General features: G+C 29.6%; 1 protein-coding gene across 1 annotated transcript; it reads right to left on the bottom strand.

The window, feature by feature from the left end:
* Positions 1-1,487: 1,487 nt before the first annotated feature.
* On the bottom strand, positions 1,488-2,187 carry LOC142239221 (general odorant-binding protein 56h-like). Its single transcript, XM_075310994.1, has 2 exons — positions 2,053-2,187; positions 1,488-1,980 (listed from the first exon to the last, which is right to left on the bottom strand). The coding sequence occupies exons 1-2, from the start codon at positions 2,107-2,109 to the stop codon at positions 1,606-1,608; spliced, it is 432 nt and encodes a 143-aa protein (XP_075167109.1). The 5' UTR covers positions 2,110-2,187; the 3' UTR covers positions 1,488-1,605.
* Between the last annotated feature and the right edge of the window lie 19,394 nt (positions 2,188-21,581).

Genomic DNA, 21,581 nt, shown 5'->3' with positions numbered 1-21,581 from the left:
TATAGAAATAAAATTTTGACAACATTTTCGATAGAAATAAAATTTGTACAAAATTTTATATAGAAATGAAATTCTGACAAAATTTTCCTATAGCAATGAAATTTTGACAAAATTTTCTATAGAAATGAAATTTTGACAAAATTTTCTATAGAAATAAAATTTTGACAAAATTTTCTATAGAAATAAAATTTTGACAAAGTTTTCTATAGAAAAAAAAATTTGACAAAATTTTCTGTAGAAATAAAATTTTATTCATTGTTGTTGTTTTTGATTTCGGCTTTCCTCTGTTGTTTACCCTACACTTATAGTTTAGTCAATGCATGGTTTTAAGCTGAAATCAAAAACAACAACAATGATTGAAGAAAAAAGCAACAATAACAAAGCAAAACGAATGAAATAAAATTTTGACAAAACTTTCTATAGAAATAAAATTGCAACAAAATTTTCTATAGAAATAAAATTTTGACAAAATTTTCTATAGAAATAAAATTATGACAAAATTTTCTGTAGAAATAAAATTTTGATAAATTTTTCTATAGAAAATAAATTTTGACATATTTTCTATAGAAATAAAATTTTGACAAAATTTTCTATAGAAAAAAATTGACAAAATTTTCTATATAAATAAAATTTGGACAACATTTTTCTATAGAAATAAAATTTTGACAAAGTTTTCTATAGAAAAAAAAATTGACAAAATTAGAAATAAAAGTTTGGAAAAATTTTCAATAGAAATACATTTTTTACAAAAATAAGAATTTGTTGTTTTGTACTTTGGTAATATTTTCTCCAAATTTTTGTAGATTATTTTAGGCTCGATTGGTAACCGTAGGTGTTAGTATATGCCCTCTAAGAACCATCCAAAAATTTGTCTATATTGGTTCATAATTATATAAACCGATTCCTCGATTTGGATTTCGTAGCCATATACATAACTGCCACAACTGCCGATGCTGGTTTTTTATCGACAGTGGAGTCAAAATAAATGTCGAATACTATCTCGGAAATATCTTAAAGACAGTAGTGAAATCATGAGTAGATAAAAATGTCGGCCGTCCAGGGTGGACATTCCAATAGGGCTCAGCAATATCGCATGCACCACCAAGAATGACTAGGAGTCACTGTGGTGCAATGGTTATCATGCCCGACTTGCATACAAAGGATCATGTGTTTAATCCCAGTTTCGACCAAACACCAAAAAGTTTTTCAGCGGTGTAGTAACCCCTTTCGGTAATATTGGTGGCATTTCTGTGTATTTCAAAGCATCTGTAGTGATTTCATCGTAATGTGAAAAGCCGTTCGATCTTGGTTATAAAATAAAGGTTCTCGTCTGTAGTAGACAGTTGTTCACCGCTGTGATATCACAATGGACTTAATAGTCTAAGCAAGCCTGAATTAGCGGCGTACCATTATACCTTTATCTAACCAAACCTGAGTAAGTTATGCACTGTATTTGATAATATAGCGTAGAAAGTAATGGGCTCAAATTGTTTATCACTATTATAAAATATTGGATTTATTACAACACAAATGCAAGTACATTAGTTCGACAATAGTTTCTCAATTCAATTTTTCATTATTAATATTGTTTGTGCTTCTCAAAGCTCATCCTTTCATTGCGGCCTGAGCCATTTTGCCTCCCTCAGTATTATGGAAACATGTCATCAATTTAAAGGCTGTGTCACATTCATCATTACCTTTTTCATTCTTACAACTTTCAATAGCAGCAGCTATATCATCCATGTGTTCGTGTAGAGAAGGAACAACTTCAATACTCTTTAGGACATTCTCTGGGTTCAGAGATCCATCGTTGTAATAACCATTTTGTTCCATTACACATTTGACATGACATTTTATGGCATCTGTGATATGTTCCTCAGGCATTCCCATACCAAAGAAGGCATTCAGTTCTTCGGGAGTGGCTTTAGATTCCTCAGCACATACTGCATGGACTTTGTCACGTTCTTCATTTAAATCAGCCTGGCAAAGATTTTTAAAGATTTTTTTATATATAAAATTATAAAAGGATACAATTTGTTTATAGATCATCACCTTGACTACACTAAGGACCACTAGAACCAAGACAATTGCACTAGAGATTAATTTCATTGTAGCGATTTAAGTTTCTTATCTCTTGAGGTTTATTGCTAACTGCTGATCGATCTATGAAATTGATTCATATTTATAGCGAAACAAATTGCAAATCACGTGAAAATGTCAATTTATGAGTGAAATGTATATCAAATTGACTAATTAATTAGATTAATTATAAACAATTAACATTTAAAAACAAAATGTTAAGATAGATTTATTGGCACTTTGCCATAAGCGCTATCCTCAACTTAAATTTTATAGATCAGTCAAATGTCATTCAATTGATGAATGGAATATTTTATTCAAATTATTCCATTAGAAAGCTTGATTATATATCATGGACTTTCCAGTAACCTCTTAAAAAGTTTCGATGACAAGCGATTTGAAAATAAATATATATACTAAAATAGCTTAATTTATTTCCATGAATTTCCATAATTCTCCTAATAAGTATCCATGGCATAAAATGTTTTCGATGTTGTATTAATCCCTGGACATTTGATTACACTGTCAGACAAAAATGTTTTATATAAAAATATTGTTATTTCGAAAATGAAACAATTAAATGTAGAGGAAAAATGGTTAAACTAACGATAAATTTATCTTATTATACCCACCACCATAGAATGGTGACGGGGGTATAATAAGTTTGTCATTCCGTTTGTAACACATCGAAATATCGATTTCCAACTATATAATGTATATACATATATCCTTGATCAGGGAGAAATTCTAAGACGATATAAACATGCCCGTGTGGCCGTCTATCAGTTGTAATCAGTTACGGTCTTCAATAATGGAGCAATCGTCCTGAAATTTGGCACTGAATCGTCTTTTGTTTGCATGCAGGCCAAGTTCGAAGATGGGCTATATGTAATTAATTTTTATACCCTGGGCCACACTGTGGAACCGGGTATTATAAGTTAGTACATACATTTGCAACACCCGGAAGTAAACGAATTATACATATGGTGTCTTTGGCAATAAAGCTCAGTGTCGGCCTCTGAATCGATCTAGTCATGTCCGTCTGTCTGTGAACACATTTTTGTGATCAAATTCTAGGTAGCAATTTTACTCCAATCGACTTCAAAATTGGCATAAATATGTGTTTTGGATATGAATAGAATCATATTGATTTCTTTCATATTGCTCCTATATATATCTTTTGCCCGATGTGCACTTACATGGCCCCCGAAGCCACAGTTTTACCCTGATTTGCTTCAAATATTGCACAAGTGTCGTAATGTGCGCCAAATTTGGTTGAAATCTGGTAAGATTTAGATATAGCTCCCATATATATCCTTCGCCCGATTTACACTCAGATAATCATAGAGGTTACTGGTTTAGGTTAGGTTAGGTTATCATCAGGCTCACTTAGACTATTCAGTCCATTGTGATACCACAGTGGTGAACTTTTCTCTTATCACTGAGTGCTGCCCGATTCCATGTTAAGTTCAATGACAAGTATATCCGGCCATAAGTTCTGCCAGGCCGAATCTTATGTACCCTCCACCATGAATTGCATAGAAACTTGTACTAATGTCTGTCATCCACAATCGAATTACTTGGGTTGCGGTAACACTTGCCGATAAGGGAGAGAAGTTCACCAATGTGGTATCACAATGGACTGAATAGTCTAAGTGAGCGTGATACATCGGGCTGCCACCTAACCTAACCTAACACTTGCCGATGGCAAGGTATCTTAAAACCATAGTCCATACGGGGTATATATTAAACAAAAAACGGCCGATTAAAATAATTCAGTGTGACAACATTTTCTATGGAAATAAAATTTTGACAAAATTTTCTGTAGAAATAAAATTTTGACAAAATTTTCTATAGAAATAAAATTTTGACAAAATTTTCTATAGAAATAAAATTTTGACATAATTTCCGATAGTAATAAAATTTTGACAAAATTTTCTATAGAAATAAAATTTAGACAGAGTTTTCTATAGTAAAACAAGTATATACGGCCGTAAGTTCGGCCAGGCCGAATCTTATGTACCCTCCATCATGGATTGCGTAGAAACTTCTTCTAAACACTGCCATCCACAATCGAATTACTTAAGTTGCGGTAACGCTTGCCGATGGCAAGGTATCTTAAAACCTCCTAACACCATCTTCTAAATTGTATGTCCATACGTGGTATATATTAAATCAAAAAAGATCGATCCAATACGTATATAATTCAGTTTGACAAAGTAGACATAAAATTTTGACAAAATTTTCTACAGAAAGAAAATATTAAAAAATTTTCTATGGAAATAAAATTTTCACAAAATTTTCTATAGAAATAAAAATTTTGACAACATTTTCTATAGAAAGAAAATTTTGACAAAAATTTCTACAGAAATAAAATTTTAACAAAATTTTCTATAGAAATAAACTTTTGACAAAGTTTTCTATAGAAATAAAATCTTGGTCGATTATTTTTGGCTCGAGTGGCAACTATGATTATGAACCGAATAAAATTTGAACAAAATTTTCTATAGCAATAAAATTTTGACAAAATTTTCTATAGAAATAAAATTTTGACAATGATGAAAATTTTATTATGAACCGAATAAAATGTTAACAAAATTTTCTCTAGAAATAAAATTTTGACAACATTTTCTATAGAAATAAAATTTTGGTAGATTATTTTTGGCTCTAGTGGCAACCATGATTATGAACCGATATGGACCAATTTTTGTGTGATTGGACCAATTTTGGTACGGATGTTAGCGACCTTATACTAACACCACGTTCCTACTTTGAACCGAATCGGATGAATTTTGCTCCTCCAAGAGGCTCCGGAGGTCAAATCTGGAGAACATTTTATATGGGGGCTATATATAATTATGGACCGATATGGACCATGTTCCAAATTACAACCGGATTGGATGAAATTTGCTTCTCTTGGAGACTTCGCAAGCCAAATCAGGGGATCGGTTTATATGGGGGCTATATATAATTATGAACCGATGTGGACAACTTTTTGCACGGTTTTTAGAGACCATATACCAATATCATGTACCAAATTTCAGGCGGATCGGATAAAATTTGCTTCTCTTGGAGACTTCGCAATCCAAATCTGGGGATCGGTTTATATGGGGGCTATATATAATTATGAACCGATGTGGACCAATTTTCGCACGGTTGTTAGAGACCATATACCAATATCATGTACCAAATTTCAGGCGGATCGGATAAAATTTGCTTCTCTTTGAGGCTCCGCAACCCAAATCTGGGGATCGGTTTATATGGGGGCTATATATAATTATGAACCGATGTGGACCAATTTTTGCACGGTTGTTAGAGACCATATATCAACACCATGTACCAAATTTCATCCGGATCGGATGAAATTTGCTTCTCTTTTAGGCTCCGCAAGCCAAATCTGGGGATCGGTTTATATGGGGGCTATATATAATTATGGACCGATGTGAACCAATTTTTGCATGGTTGTTAGAGACCATATACCAACATCACGTACCAAATTTCAGCCGGATCGGATGAAATTTGCTTCTCTTTGAGGCTCCGCAAGCCAAAATCTGGGGATCGGTTTATATGGGGGCTATATATAATTATGGACCAATGTGGACCAATTTTTGCATGGTTGTTAGAGACCATATAACAACACCATATACCAAATTTCAGCCGGATCGGATGAAATATGATTCTCTTAGAGGCTCCACTAGCCAAATCTGGGGATCGGTCTATATATAGGGGCTATATATAATTATGGACCGATGGGAACCAATTTTTGCATGGTTGTTAGAAACCATATATCAACACCATATACCAAATTTCAGCCGGATCGGATGAAATTTGCTTCTCTTAGAGGCTCCACTAGCCAAATCTGGGGATCGGTTTATATAGGGGCTATTTATAATTATTGACCGATGGGAACCAATTTTTGCATGGTTGTTAGAGACCATATATCAACACCATGTACCAAATTTCAGCCGGATCGGATGAAATTTGCTTCTCTTTTAGGCTCGGCAAGCCAAATCTGGGGATCGGTTCATATGGGGGCTATATATAATTATGGACCGATTTTTGCATGGTTGTTAGAGACCATATACCAACACCATATACCAAATTTCAGCCGGATCGGATGAAATAGGCTTCTGTTAGAGGCTCCACAAGCCAAATCTGGGGATCGGTTTATATGGGGGCTATATATAATTATGGACCGATGTGTACCAATTTTTGCATGGTTGTTAGAGACCATATACCAGACCATATACCAAATTTCAGCCGGATCGGATGAAATATGCTTCTTTTAGAGGCTCCACAAGCCAAATCTGAGGGTCCCTTTATATGGGGGCTATACGTAAAAGTAGACCGATATGGCCCAATACCGTCCGACCTACATGGATAACAACTACTTGTGCCAAGTTTCAAGTTGATAGCTTGTTTCGTTCGGAAGTTAGCGTGATTTCAACAGACGGACGGACGGACATGCTTAGATCGACTCAGAATTTCACCACGACCCAGAATATATATACTTTATGGGGTTTTAGAGCAATATTTCGATGTGTTACAAACGGAATGACAAAGTTAATATACCCCCATCATATGATGGAGGGTATAAAAATGTAGACAAAGTATTCTATAGTAATAAAATCTTGACAAAATTTTCTATAGAAATAAAATTTTTAAAAAATTTTCTATTGAAATAAAATTTTGACAAAATTTTCTATAGAAATAAAATTTTGACAAAATTTTCTATAGAAATAAAATTTTGACAGAAGTTTCTATAGTAATAAAATTTTGACAAAATTTTCTATAGAAATATAATTTTGGTAGATTATTTTTGGGGATCGGCTATATGAACGAATTTTTACATGGTTGTTAGAGACCACACCACCACGTACCGAATTTCAATCGGATCGGGTGAACTTTGCTCTTCCAAGGGGCTCCGAAGGTCAAATCTGGGGCTATATATAATTTTGGTCGGCTATATGGACGTATTTTTGCATGATTGTTAGATACCATATACTAACACCATGTACCAAATTTTAGCCGGATCGGATGAAATTTGCTTCTCTTTGAGGCTCCGCAAGCCAAATCTGAGCGTCGGTTTATATGGGTGCTGTATATAATTATGGACCGATATGAACCAATTTTGGCGTGGTTGTTAGAGACCTTATACTGACACCATGTACCAAATTTCAACCGGATCGGATGAATTTTGCTCCTCCAAGAGGCAGTGCAAGCCAAATCTGAGCGTCGGTTTATTTGGGGGCTATACGGAAAAGTGGTCCGATATGGCCCAATAGCAATACCATCCGACATACATCAATAACAACTACTTGTGCCAAGTTTCAAGTCGATAGCTTGTGCTTGTATCGTTCGGAAGTTAGCGTGATTTCGCCTGAGAGGATTTGATATGGTATCGAAAATGTGGATCTAAAAGTAATATAGTCGGCCCCACCTGACTTTAGACTATCCTTTCTTGTTTCTTCTATGAGAGGGTGCAATTCCGTGAAATACAGTTAAAAAGTACACATGGACATTAAAATTTTCTTAATTTTGAAAACGATTTGTTAAATTCTCAAAATGTTGAGTTCAATTTAGTTAAATTTTTTTCTGTGTATGCCGCTATAACGACCGATGATAACTGCTCTTTTTCGTAGACCGTGGAGTCAAAATAAATGACGAATATACACACAAAAAAAAATATATTTTGTCTTCAATCACGAAATTAATTGATCCAATTAACTTTTAATTGAAATTTCTTCAATCACAGAAATGATAGTTTCAATTAAAAATATTAATTGATACTATTAATTTTTGTGGTTGATTTTTGTTTCAATTAAAGAAATTGTTGAATCAATTAAATTCTTAATTGAATACTTTTTTAAACTCCATTAAGATTTTAATTGGAAAATTTTTCGAGAAATTTTTTTCTGTATAGCACTGAGCAGCCAAAAATTTCGACACCGTACACCGTGGGCATTCCAACAGGAGTCAGCATTATCGCACTCAGCCCTCGTCAACAATGATTGTCTTAAAAAAGAGGTTCCTCGCTTTATATCTACCGCAAACTGGTCGCCAAAATCTTTGGATCTCAATCCGTTGAACTTTGGCGCCTGGGGGCATTTGGCAGAGTAAAGTCGGCACTAAAAAGTATCAAAGTGTCGATCATGACAAGATGGCTCAACGCCGGAATAGGGTGCCATTTTCGGTATACAGAGCCACTTTCGTTCAAATGGCTGACAATTGTAACACTTTAATTTATTGCAATGCATGTCAGCCACCCTATAGAGACATACAGTAGAAAAATGGCCTTAAAATTTCGTTTTTTTGTTTATTGTTAAAAAAAATTTATAAAAATACATTTTATTGCTCACCAATATTGAAAATATTTATAGCTCATTTAGATTAAAGTATATACTTTATAATATGTTAACATCGAGAAATAAATCGAAACTAAGTTGGGAAATAGAGCTTGTAATCGTTTTCGAATGTCCTCCTAAGTGGAAATCGGTAGTCAAAGGGTTAAACCAGTGTTACCAAAAAGATTATAGCTAAAAAATCACCCTTTACTATATACATAACCTGAGTTCTAAGCAAAACAAAAACCAAGGTAAAACCAAATTACTTTGTTTGGTGTTCCATGAATATCGGATGAGAATTACGGCCAGTATCCCCAGACACCAAGAAATAAAAGGAAGGAGGAGAAAAGTGGGCTGCGGACATATCATCATAATGTACTAAGTCGATCGGTGTACTTAATATAGTGTGAGTTTCTCATGGAATTTTTTTAAAAAAATATATCCGTTTGAATTCCACTCTCTCCGTCAGCAAGGCCCAGAACAAAAGCTAAACCGTCTTATTGTCACATTTGCACATCAGTGCATTTTGGCCATACACTAATTTAGTTCATCTAATGTTGTAATTATTAAATTTATTTGTTAATTTGTTGTGGTTTACAGTATTTTTGTTATTATTGTACTCTTGATTTGTTTTAGAAATTGCAATAACATGGCATTCAACGGAACCCAGTCATTTGTAATTCATTTCATTTTTATTTAGTCAAGCATTAAGTGTAATTAAATTATCTATTATTATTATTATGCTTATAATTGTTTTGTTTTAGGGCTGGCTTTTGTTTTTGTTTTTGTTTTTTTTATTTTTTTTTTTTTGTCATGACTCATTCGTTTTGTTTTATATCAATGTTGTATTTCGAATAACAAACGTAAAATATTTATTGTTATTTCCATTTTAATACAATTAACAGTGAATAGTTCACATTTACAATGATTTGGCTTTTGTTGGCTCTAATTGTTGGGCACTAATTTCCGATGAATTAAAATAGATTATTTTGGATAATTTATAAGCAAAAAAAAATAAAAATAAATCAATTTATAATACAAACTATTTTAAATTAACCATATCGGAATTATTGTTATTATTATTTGTGTTTTGGATGATGTTCAGGTTGTATGCTGCTTATTGGGTGGCCTGCAGAAGTAAGTTGAGAGTACGTAGTACTTGGTTATCTAGTCTCCATGGATCAGCTCCCAGGTGGTGAACTTTCTATAACACCAAAGTGTGCAATTCGATTTTTGATTTAACTTTAATTTAATTTTTCGTAATACTGAATCTGGTATAGTGCTGAAACTGAATCTGGTATATCTTCCATCGTAATTCTTGTTATATTGATGAACACAAATTGGAAGTTGGCAGATATGAAGCTTATATCAGATATTTAACTTAAGTGGCACCCATATTATATATTGCTTGCGGATTTAAAACGGTACACTATCGGTAAGATTTTGGACATATACCAACCACTTTAATTGCTAACTTGCGGAGTGTCAAATATTTTTGAAAATTTAAACAGACGGACAGACAAGAATAGCTTCAATAAGAGGTATTTTTAATGGGTCAATCACGGTGGCAGTTGGTAGAATTCCATCAAAAATAGTAGATTTTGTATAGAAATAAAATTTTGACATAATTTTCTATAGCAATAAAAATTTTAGAAAATTGTCTATAGAAATAAAATTGTGGCAACATTTTCTATAGAAATAAAATTGTAACAAAATTTTCTATAGAAATAAATTTTTTAAAAAAAGTTCCTATAGCAATAAAATTGTGACAAAATTTCCAATAGAAATAAAATTTTTATAAAATGTTCTATAGAAATAACATTTTGACCAAATTTTCTATAGAAATACAATTGTGTAAAAATTTTGACAAAATTCTCCATAGATATAAAATTTTGATAAAATTTCCTATATACAAAAAATTTTGACAACATTTTCTATAGAAATAAAATTTTGACAAAATTGTTTATAGAAATAAAATTTAGACAAAATTTTTTATAGAAATGAAATTTTACCAACTTTCCTCTAGAAATAAAATTTTGACAAAATTATCTATGAGAACAAAATTTTCTGAAGGAATAGAAATAACATTTTTGACAAAATTTTCTATAGAAAAAAATTTTGACAAAATTTTTTGTAAAAATAAAATTTTGACAAAATTTTTTATCGAAATAAAATTTTCAGTAGAAATAAAATTTAGACAAAATTTTCTATAGAAAAAAAATTTAGACAAAATTTTCTATAGAAAAAAAATTTTGACAAAATTTTCTATCGAAATAAAATTTTGACAAAATTTTCTATAGAAATAACATTTTGAGAAAATTATCTATAGAATTAAAATATTGACCAACTTAAATCTAGAAATACAATTTTGACAAAATTTTCTAAATTTTTACAAAATTTTCTATAGGAATAAAATTTTGACAAAATTGTTTATAGAAATAAAATTTTGACAAAATTCTCTATAGGAATGAAATTTTGACAAAATTTTCTATAGAAACAAAATGTTGACAAATTTTGTTATAGAAATAAAATTTTCACAAAATTTTCTATAGAAATAAAATTTTGACAAAATTTTTTATAGAAATAAAATCTTGACAAAATTTTCAATAGAAATAAAACTTGGATCAAAATTTCTATAGAAATAAAATTTTGACAAAATTTTATATCATTTTCTATCGAAATAAAATTTTGACAAAATTTTCTATAAAAATAAAATTTTGAAAAATTTTTTTATAGAAATAAAATTTTTTCCATATTTTCTATAGAAATAACATTTTGAGAAAATTATATATAGAATTAAAATGTTGACCAACTTTAATCTAGAAATAAAATTTTGACAAAATTTTCTATGGAAATAAAATTTTTACAAAATTTTCTATAGGATTAAAATTTTGACAAAATTGTTTATAGAAATAAAATGGATATACAATTTTCTATGGATATAAAATTTTGAAAAAATTTTCTATAGAAATAAAATTTCGTAATAATTTCGAGAAAATTTTCCATAGATATAAAATTTTGATAAAATTTCCTATATATAAAAAATTTTGACAACATTTTCTATAGAAATAAAATTTTGACAAAATTGTTTATAGAAATAAAATTTAGACAAAATTTTTTATAGAAATGAAATTTGACCAACTTTCCTCTAGAAATAAAATTTTAACAAAATTATCTATGAGAACAAAATTTTCTGAAGGAATCGAAATAACATTTTTGACAAAATTTTCTATAGAAATAAAATTTTGACAAAATTTTTTGTAGAAATAAAATTTTGACAAAATTTTTTATCGAAATAAAATTTTGCAAAATTTTCAATAGAAATAAAATTTAGACAAAATTTTCTATAGAAAAAAAAATTTGACAAAATTTTCTATAGAAATAAAATTTTGACAAAATTTTCTATAGAAATAACATTTTGAGAAAATTATCTATAGAACTAAAATGTTGACCAACTTTAATCTAGAAATACAATTTTGACAAAATTTTCTATGGAAATAAAATTATTACAAAATTTTCTATAGGAATAAAATTTTGACAAAATTGTTTATAGAAATAAAATGTTGACAAAATTTTTTATGGAAATAAAATTTTCATAAAATTTTCTATAGAAATAAAATTTTGACAAAATTTTCTAAAGGAATAAAATTTTCTATGGAATTAAAATTTGGATCAAAATTTCTATAGAAATAAAATTTTGACAAAATTATCTATAGAAATAAAATTTTGAAAAAATTTTTTATAGAAATAAAATTTTTTCAATATTTTCTATAGAAATAACATTTTGAGAAAATTATCTATAGAATTAAAATGTTGACCAACTTTAGTCTAGAAATAAAATTTTGACAAAATTTTCTATGGAAATGAAATTTTTACAAAATTTTCTATAGGATTAAAATTTTGACAAAATTGTTTATAGAAATAAAATGTTGACAAAATTTTTTATGGAAATAAAATTTTCACAAAATTTTCTATAGAAATAAAATTTTGACAAAATTTTCTATAGAAATAAAATTTTGACAAAATTTTCTATAGAAATAAAATTTGGATCAAAATTTCTATAGAAATAAAATTTTGACAAAATTTTATATCATTTTCTATCGAAATAAAATTTTGACAAAATTTTCTATAGAAATAAAATTTTGGAAAAATTTTTTATAGAAATAAAATTTTTTCAATATTTTCTATAGAAATAACATTTTGAGAAAATTATCTATAGAATTAAAATGTTGACCAACTTTAATCTAGAAATAAAATTTTGACAAAATTTTCTATGGAAATAAAATTTTTACAAAATTTTCTATAGGATTAAAATTTTGACAAAATTGTTTACAGAAATAAAATGTTGACAAAATTTTTTATGGAAATAAAATTTTCACAAAATTTTCTATAGAAATAAAATTTTGACAAAATTTTCCATAGGAATAAAATTTTGGAAAAAATTTCTATAGAAATAAAATGTTGAAAAATTTTGTTATAGAAATAAAATTTTCACAAAATTTTATATAGAAATAAAATTTTCACAAAATTTTCTATAGAAATAAAATTTTGACAAAATTGTTTATAGAAATAAAATTTTGACAAAATTTTCTATAGAAATAAAATTTGGATCAAATTTTCTATGAACATAAAATTTTGACAAAATTGTTTATAGAAATAAAATTAAGACAAAATATTTTTATTGAAATGAAATTTGACCAACTTTCCTCTAGAAATAAAATTTTGACAAAATTATCTATGAGAACAAAATCTTCTGAAGGAATACAATTTTGACAAAATTTTGTATAGAAATAACATTTTTGACAACATTTTCCATAGAAATTAAATTTTGACACAATTTTTTATAGAAATAAAATTTTGACAAAATTTTTAAAGAAATAAAATTTTGAAGAAAATTTTATATAAATAAAATTGTGCAAAATTTTGAATAGAAATAAAATTTTTACAAAATTTTCTATAGAAATAAAATTGTGACAAAATTTTCTATAGAAATAAAATTTTTTCAATATTTTCTATAGAAATAACATTTTGAGAAAATTATCTATAGAATTAAAATGTTGACCAACTTTAATCTAGAAATAAAATTTTGACAAAATTTTCTATGGAAATAAAATTTTGACAAAATTTTCTATAGGAAAAAAATTTTGACAAAATTTTCTATAGAAATAAAATGTTGACAAAATTTTCAATAGAAATAATATTTTGACTAACTTTCCTCTAGAAATAAAATGTTGACAAAATTTTCTATAGAAATAATACTTTGACCAACTTTCTTCTAAAAATAAAATTTTGACAAAATTATCTATAAAAACAAATTTTCTGTAGAAATAAAATTTTGACAAAATTTTCTGTAGAAATAAGATTTGATATAGAAATAAAATTTTGACAAAATCTTCTATAGAAATAACATTTTGACAAACTTTTCTATAAAAAAAAAAAATTGAAAAAATTTTTAGAGAAATAAAATTTTCTATAGAAATAAAATTTTGAAAAAGATTTTCTATAGAAATAAAAATTTTGACATTTTCCTTACAAATAAGATTTTGACAAAATTTTCTATATAAGTAAAATTTTAACAAAATTTTCTATATAAATAAAATTTTGACAAAATTTTCTATAAAAACAATATTTTACAAAATTTCATAAAAGAAAATTTTGAAAAAATTTCTCTAGAATAGGAAGTTTTCAATAGAAATAAAATTTTAAAATTTTTCTATAAAAATAAAATTTTTACCAAATTTTCTATTAAGTTATTATTGAGTCTATATTTTGAATATTTTCAATTTTCGTTTTAGGTCACATTTACTTTAGAAATAATTTTCGTTTGGTCCGATAGAAGTTTGAAGAAGCAAACACTTGTCTATATCGGACCATAATTATACATCACCGCATATATAAATAGACACCCAAAATTTGACTTTTGGAGTCTCCTGGGACCGCAAATGAAAATTTGTCAGTTGGTTAGTATTTTACATAAAACGTCAGAATCACTTTTCTAACTACCATACAAAACTTGGTCCATATTGGTAGATAATTACAGTGTGGTGGATATATATGCATACATTGCAATCAAATTTCTAATCCTCTCGCCTAAGAGCTGAAAGATTTATTCCAGTAAAAGTTTTTTTTTATTGTTTACAAGCGTGCAAAAGCATTTTGAAATACATTTATTCGTGATTGAATTCATACGTTTTTGATTTCTTCCGATGAGAAGCCATTGTAAACAAACAAAATGATACTGACCTGTTTGGCACCAGAACTCAAGCGCCGCCGTAACGGACGATGGTCGATCCTCGCTCATATTAATCGACCGTGGGGCCAAAATAAATGCCGAATATTAATGGCTAAATGTCCTTGAAGCCATGGGCATACAAAAATTTCGACCGTATACCATGGACACTCTAAAAGGATTCGGCACCATTGCATTCAAACAAACATTTCGGCCGCAGACCATGGACAATCCATTCCAGGACTCTGCATGATCAAACCAGAATGACTTAAAAAGGAGGCACCTCGCACAATGACCGCCAATATGTGCAGATCTCAGTTGGCGGGACTTTTGCGCATCGTACATTTTGGAGAGTAAGGTTGGCACAAAACAAATACGAAAGTGTCACTCACCCCAAGACGGCGCTGTGCCGACCGTGCAGCATTTAATGGCTTTGTCAGCCGTTTGAAGGTCATAATTCGTTCTAGAGTTAGCCGGTATGAGAAAATCTAACTAAATTTTTAATTTTAAACCGAAATTTTTTGAACAAAAACAAAATTGAAAAACTTATTTATCCATTATTTTGGCCCACATAAAAGGTAAATATTGCATCACTCTTTGGTCTTATCCGCAAAATATCAACTAAAAATATTTTACACTCACCAGAAATGAGATTTTTCCATGCAGCTCAAATAGATTATAGAATCTTTATGACAAATATCAATTCAATGCTATATGATACGTTGCAATCACTTACTATAAATAGCTTCCCGAAAAATAAATCTCATTCATACAACACTTAAATGTTGTATCGAAAATCCTTCAGAAAATAAAATTTTGATTTATTTAATTACAATCAAAAATATGCTTGACCTTCGGCCACAAATTAAGATCCTTTTGTGAGAGATTTTACATTAAGATTTTTCAAAACTAAACTCTTAACCAAGACAATTTGAACTAATCAAGGGTAGGAGAAGAAAACAAACATTTGTCTTCCATGCAAGACAATGGAAAATAAAATTGAAATTTCAATAGAGAAAATTTATATGAAATTTATATAAAAATACAATTGGTCCTTAAGCAACTTGAGGTTATGACAATAAAAGAAAACCCAAACAACACAAAAACAAACTAACATTGTTCCCAAGAAGCAAAAAAACAACAACAAGGATCTGCACAAGATGGTTTAGACGAGTAGACTGGTTATGAAACCGAACATAGAAATGAACACAAAAAGGATGTGGGCTCATACTGAGTCCTTTGACGCCTCAGCTGACAAATGTTTTACCAAAAACACAGCTGGAGTTTTAACACATTCGGTCTACCAAGCCCTGTGACTGTTCGCTTGACAGTTGTCGTTCCTTTGCTTTGGGTTGCTGGCTTAAAAGAAGTCACCAAGAATAAAAGGAAAAATTTCCAAAGTAATTATTTTGAGGTTTCCAAGATGAAATCCACAACAGTTATATAATTAGAAAATGTTTCTTATATAATTTTTCTTAGGGTTTCATAAAAACGCAACAGGAGTTGTTGCAGCTGATGGTGATGATGGTGAGTGTGGTTCTTAAAGTCCTGTGGGCGTTTAAATTCTCTAACTCATTTTTATATATTTTTTTTTTTTTTTTGAAAAACGATTTAACAATCTGCCATTATGTGAGCGATTATGTGTGTGGTATTATGTCTTCTGTTTTTTCTTTGTTCGTTAGAGTTTTTCTTTTAATTTGGTTTTCTCATAACAGCTGGATTATAGCAAAATTTCTTCCTTTGGATTTTCATTTTAGATCACCATAATGGAGATTTAAGATTATCCTCAGGGAAAAGGCGTGAAAAGGCATAACAAATTGCACAAATAATTTCGGTTTAAAGAAAACAGACCTTTCGATTATGAGATTCACATTGGTAAGAAGGAAATTAAATTCAAAGGAAATTTGTACAATTGAATGATATAAATGATAGAGAAATACATATAAAACCGCATCGAGTCATGAACACCTGAAGCTGATTTACTCCAACCATATGATTAAATTGTTAGGAACATTTTTAAAATTCGGTCATATAATGAAATTTATATATCTTCAGCTATGGAGTTGAGTCAAAAATATATGCCGAAAATTTTTAAGATAAAGTTAGAAAGAACTGAAAACAAGCATATACGGAAGAATGATCGGCCGAGCCGACTCTGAAGGAGATTTTGATTCTGGTAAATAGGGCAACACTTTTTCGCAGAATCGAAAACCGACCTAACCACCCACCAACATGGACCGTATTCAGGATTCTGAGTTACAAACAAATTCAGGTGGACTTGAGGCAACCTACTCCCTTTAAAGGGGTTTAAACCACGGTTTGCCACTCGTGCCATAAATAATTTACCAAAAATTTAAAGAAAATTTTACCAAAAATCTACCAAATTTAAAAAAAAAAAAATGAATAAATATCCCTTGTATTGTAAATGTGTAGAATTTTAAAAGTTTTAACGATTTTAGCTTGCGCCAAAACGGAAAAGTTACCACTTCTGCAAAAAAACGTAAACGAACCCACCGTGGGAAAATTTTATTTCTATAGAAAATTTTGTCAGAATTTTATTTTTAAAGAAAATTTCGTCAAAATTTTATTTCTAAAGAAAATTTAGTCAAAATTTTATTTCAATAGAAAATTTCGTCAAAATTTTATTTCTATAGAAATATTATCTAAAATTCTATTTCTGTAGAAAATTTTATGAACATTTCATTTCTATAGAAAGTTTTGTCAAAATTTTATATTTGTAGAAAATGTTGTCAAAATTTTATTTCTTTTGAAAATTTTGTCAATATTTTATTTTTATAGAAAAATTTGTTAAACTTTCGTCAAAATTGTATTTCTATAGAAAATTTGGTAAAAAATTTTATTTCTATAGCAAATTTTGTCAGAATAGAAAATTTCGTCAAAATTTTATTTCTAAAGAAAATTTCGTCAAAATTTTATTTCTATAGAAAATTTTTTCAAACTTTCATTTCTATAGAAAATTTTGTCAAAATTTAATTTCTATAGAAAATTTCGTCAACATTTTATTTCGAAAGAAAATTTCATCAAAATTTTATTTCTATAGAAAATTTTGTCAAAATTTTATTTCTATAGAAAATTTCATCAAAAGTTTATTTCTATAGAAAATTTCATCAAAAGTTTATTTCTATAGAAAATTTCATCAAAATTTTATTTCTAAAGAAAATTTCATCAAAATTTTATTTCTATAGAAAATTTTGTATAAATTTTATATCTGCAGAAAAGGTTGTCAAAATTTTATAGAATTTTTATAGAAAATTTTGTCAAAATTTCATTTCTATAGCAAATTTTGTCAGAATTTCGTCAAAATTTTATTTATTTTTTGTACACATTTTTATCAAAATTTTATTTCTTATAAAGTTTTGTCAAAATTTTATATCTGTAGAAAAAGTTGTCAAAATTTTATTTCTTTTGAAAATTTTGCCAATTTATTATTTCTATAGAAAATTTTGTCAAAATTTCATTTCTATAGAAAATTTCGTCAAAATTTTATTTCTAAAGAAAATTTCATCAAAATTTTATTTCTATAGAAAATTTTGTCAAAATTTTATTTCTATAGAAAATTTTGTATAAATTTTATATCTGCAGAAAATGCTGTCAAATTTTTTTTTATAGAAAATTTTGTCAAAATTTCATTTCTATAACAAATTTTGTCAGAATTTTATTTCTAAAGAAAATTGGGTCAAAATTTTATTTCGATAAAAAAATTCGTCAAAACTTTATTTCTATAGAAATATTCAAAATTTTATTTCTGTAGAAAATTTTATCAAAATTTTATTTCTATAGAAAGTTTTGTCAAAGTATTATATCTGTAGAAAATGTTGTCAAAATGTTATTTCTTTGAAAAGGTTGTCAATATTTTATTGCTATAGAAAATTTTGTTAAACTTTCGACAAAATTTTATTTCTACAGAAAATTGGGTCAAAAATTTTATTTCTATAGCAAATTTTGTCAGAATAGAAATTTTTTTCAAAATTTTATTTCTATAGAAAATTTTGTCAAAATTTTATTTCTATAGAAAATTTTGTCAAAATTTTATTTTTATAGAAAATTTCGTCAAAATTTTGTTTCTAAAGAAAATTTCGTCATAATTTTATTTCTAAAGAAAATTTCATCAAAATTTTATTTCTATAGAAAATTTTATTTCTGTAGAAAATTTTGTCTATAGAAAATGTAAGTACATCTTAGTTGTAGAGAAATATATTACAAAATCTACTAAACCATCAAGAATTCTACCAATCCACCAAACAGTACAATATCTACCATTTTTGTAGAATTCTACCAAATGTGGCAACCGTGGTTTAACCCCAATAAAAAATATACCGAACGAATCAGAATCATTTCCATAGACTTTGGTGTCCTTCCTTCGTTCGCTCTGTCCATATTAGCACGGTCTTTATTAGCACAAGACCGAACCCTATTGAATTTGGATAACATTTTGATACAGCTTCCATATATATGTGCGTTTCGATGTAGATATATTGGGTATATTTCATTTAGGTTTAGCTCTCAAATTTATCGTGAAATTTTACTTGGATGATCCTACGTCTTCTTCCCCCTAAGAAATAAAATCGGGAAGCTTCTACAAAGAAAATTTACCATATCAATTTGAGAACCTAAAATGACACTAGCGGATGGCTGATATGTAATGCAAATAATTAAAGCGCTGACTTTTTAATAAAATGTCAGAATAAAAACCAAATTTTAAAATCAGCTTAAATTTGTTCGAATTGGCTACCCTTTGGCATCAACTATGGCCTTCAAAAAGCCGACGAAGACATCACACTCTGCACGAAAGTGGCTCTGAGGTATGTGGACCCATTCCCGGTGAGGCGCCGTCTTTAGATGATCGACACTTTGGTATTTTTTAGTGGCAAGGGAACTCTCCAAAATGCCATAGGCGCAAAAGTCCAACCGAGTGAGATCCCTAGATTTTGGTGACTATTGTACGGCAGAAATGGAGCGATGACCTGCCTTTTTAAGCTATTCCTGGTTGACCCATGTTGAGTTCGATGGTTCTTACTCCTGTTGGAATATCCATTGCCTGTAGTCAAGGTGTTTGTATGTCCAGGGCATCAATACTGCCCTTTGGATATTTTCATGATAATATTCGTTATTTATTTACACCCCACGGAATACGAGAAAGAGCGGGGGCGACCATCGGCGGCGCTTGAGTACCGGTGTCCAATCGAAGGTCCAAATTTTCAGCTGACCTCATTGGCAAGTAAACCGGATGTTTGTTCACAAATTCTTCAATTTGGCTTTTCATCTAAGAAAATCAAATTCGGTAACTGGTCAATTTCGTGCAAGTTAAGAAATCCTCGAAGGTATACATTTTCGGATGTCCTCTTTGGCAAGTCACCCTGATATTTGTTCACAAACTCCTCAATTTGGAATGGTTTCTGATCGGCGAAAGCTAAATTCAGTAACTGACCAAATTCCTGAAAGCGAAGCAATTTCTCGAAGATATAAATTTTCAGCTGACCTCTTTGGCAAGTAAATCTGTTGTTTGTTCACTAACTCCTCAATTTGGAATAGCTTTTCATCGAAGAAAAACAAATTCGGTAAATGACCACATTCATGAAAGCGAAGCAACTCCTTGGCTCTTTCCAGTCTAACGTTTTTTTGTGCATGGGTCTTGAGTATTTTTTGGGTTTAGTCCAAGCGTATTGGATAAGAACGTTTTCTACCACTGCGGCCTGTATTTATAAAAAATTTGGCCCACTTTGTGGAAGCGATGGTACGAGAAACAAGAGATTTATTGCCATTTAAATGTTGGAGGGCTGTAAATATAACCACGTGGGGTTTTCTAGCCAATTATAAAGCTATCACACCATCACTCTTTAATTCCATCACGTATATCTTTAATTTCGAATGAAATAGATCAAAGTGCTTTTGAAAGCTTGCAAACAATAAAAGGACTTGTGACAACAATAAATCTGCCAGTTGTCGCACGAGCAGTTTAGAAATAATAACAACCTGAAATTGGTTGCATAACAAATCGGTCCTACTGCATTGTATGGAGTCCGAGACCAATATTTCGATGCGTTACAAATGGAATGACAAATTTAGTACAGTGAAACCTCGCGGAAGTGGACAGCCACGGTTGCCTAATGTATGTTCACATTTGGGATTTGTATAGTTATGAGAGGATAATTTTAATGTGTTAATATAGTAAGCGTCTAACGAAAATTGTCCACTTTTAAGAGGTGTCCGGATTTCAGAGTGTTCCAATGTGAGAGGTTTCACTCTAAACCCATATTCCTCTGAAGGAGGTTATACAAATCCTGATGTTGTCCACAGCGGTGGGTATTTAAGATTGTTCAATAATAAAAGTTTGATTTGCTTCGTTTTAATATAACAATAATTCTTTCCAAAAAACTTATTTTGCTTATTTGTTTTTATACCCTCCACCATAGGATATACCCCCCATGCTATGGTGGGGTCATTCCCTTTGTAACACATCGAAATATTGCTCTAAGACCCCACAAAGTATATATATTCTGGGTCGTGGTGAAATTCTGAGTCGATCTAAGCATGTCCGTCCGTCTGTTGAAATCACGCTACCTTCCGAACGAAACAAGCTATCGACTTGAAACTTGGCAGAAGTAGTTGTTATTGATGTAGGTCGGATGGTATTGCAAATGGGTCATATCGGACCACTTACGTATAGCCCCCATATAAACAGACGCTCAGATTTGGCTTGCGGAGCCTCTTGGAGGAGCAAAATTCATCCGATCCTGTTGAAATTTGGTACATCATCCGATCCGGCTGAAATTTGGTACATGGTGCTAGTATATAGTCTCTAACAATTAGGCAAAAATTGGTCCACATCGGTCCATAATTATATATAGCCCCCATATAAACCGATCCCCCGATTTGGCTTGCAGAGCCTCTAAGAGAAACAAATTTCA

This window comes from Haematobia irritans, chromosome 5 (genome assembly GCF_050003625.1).
Source record: "Haematobia irritans isolate KBUSLIRL chromosome 5, ASM5000362v1, whole genome shotgun sequence".
Taxonomy (NCBI): domain Eukaryota; kingdom Metazoa; phylum Arthropoda; class Insecta; order Diptera; family Muscidae; genus Haematobia; species Haematobia irritans.
This window is presented reverse-complemented; position numbering and strand designations above follow the sequence as displayed.

Excerpts from the sequence above, each read along its gene's own strand:
- LOC142239221 (XM_075310994.1), bottom strand. The coding sequence starts at position 2,109 with ATGAAATTAATCTCTAGTGCAATTGTCTTGGTTCTAGTGGTCCTTAGT. Across the intron at positions 1,981-2,052 it reads TGGTCCTTAGTGTAGTCAAG|GCTGATTTAAATGAAGAACG; the intron begins GTGATGATCTAT and ends AATCTTTGCCAG.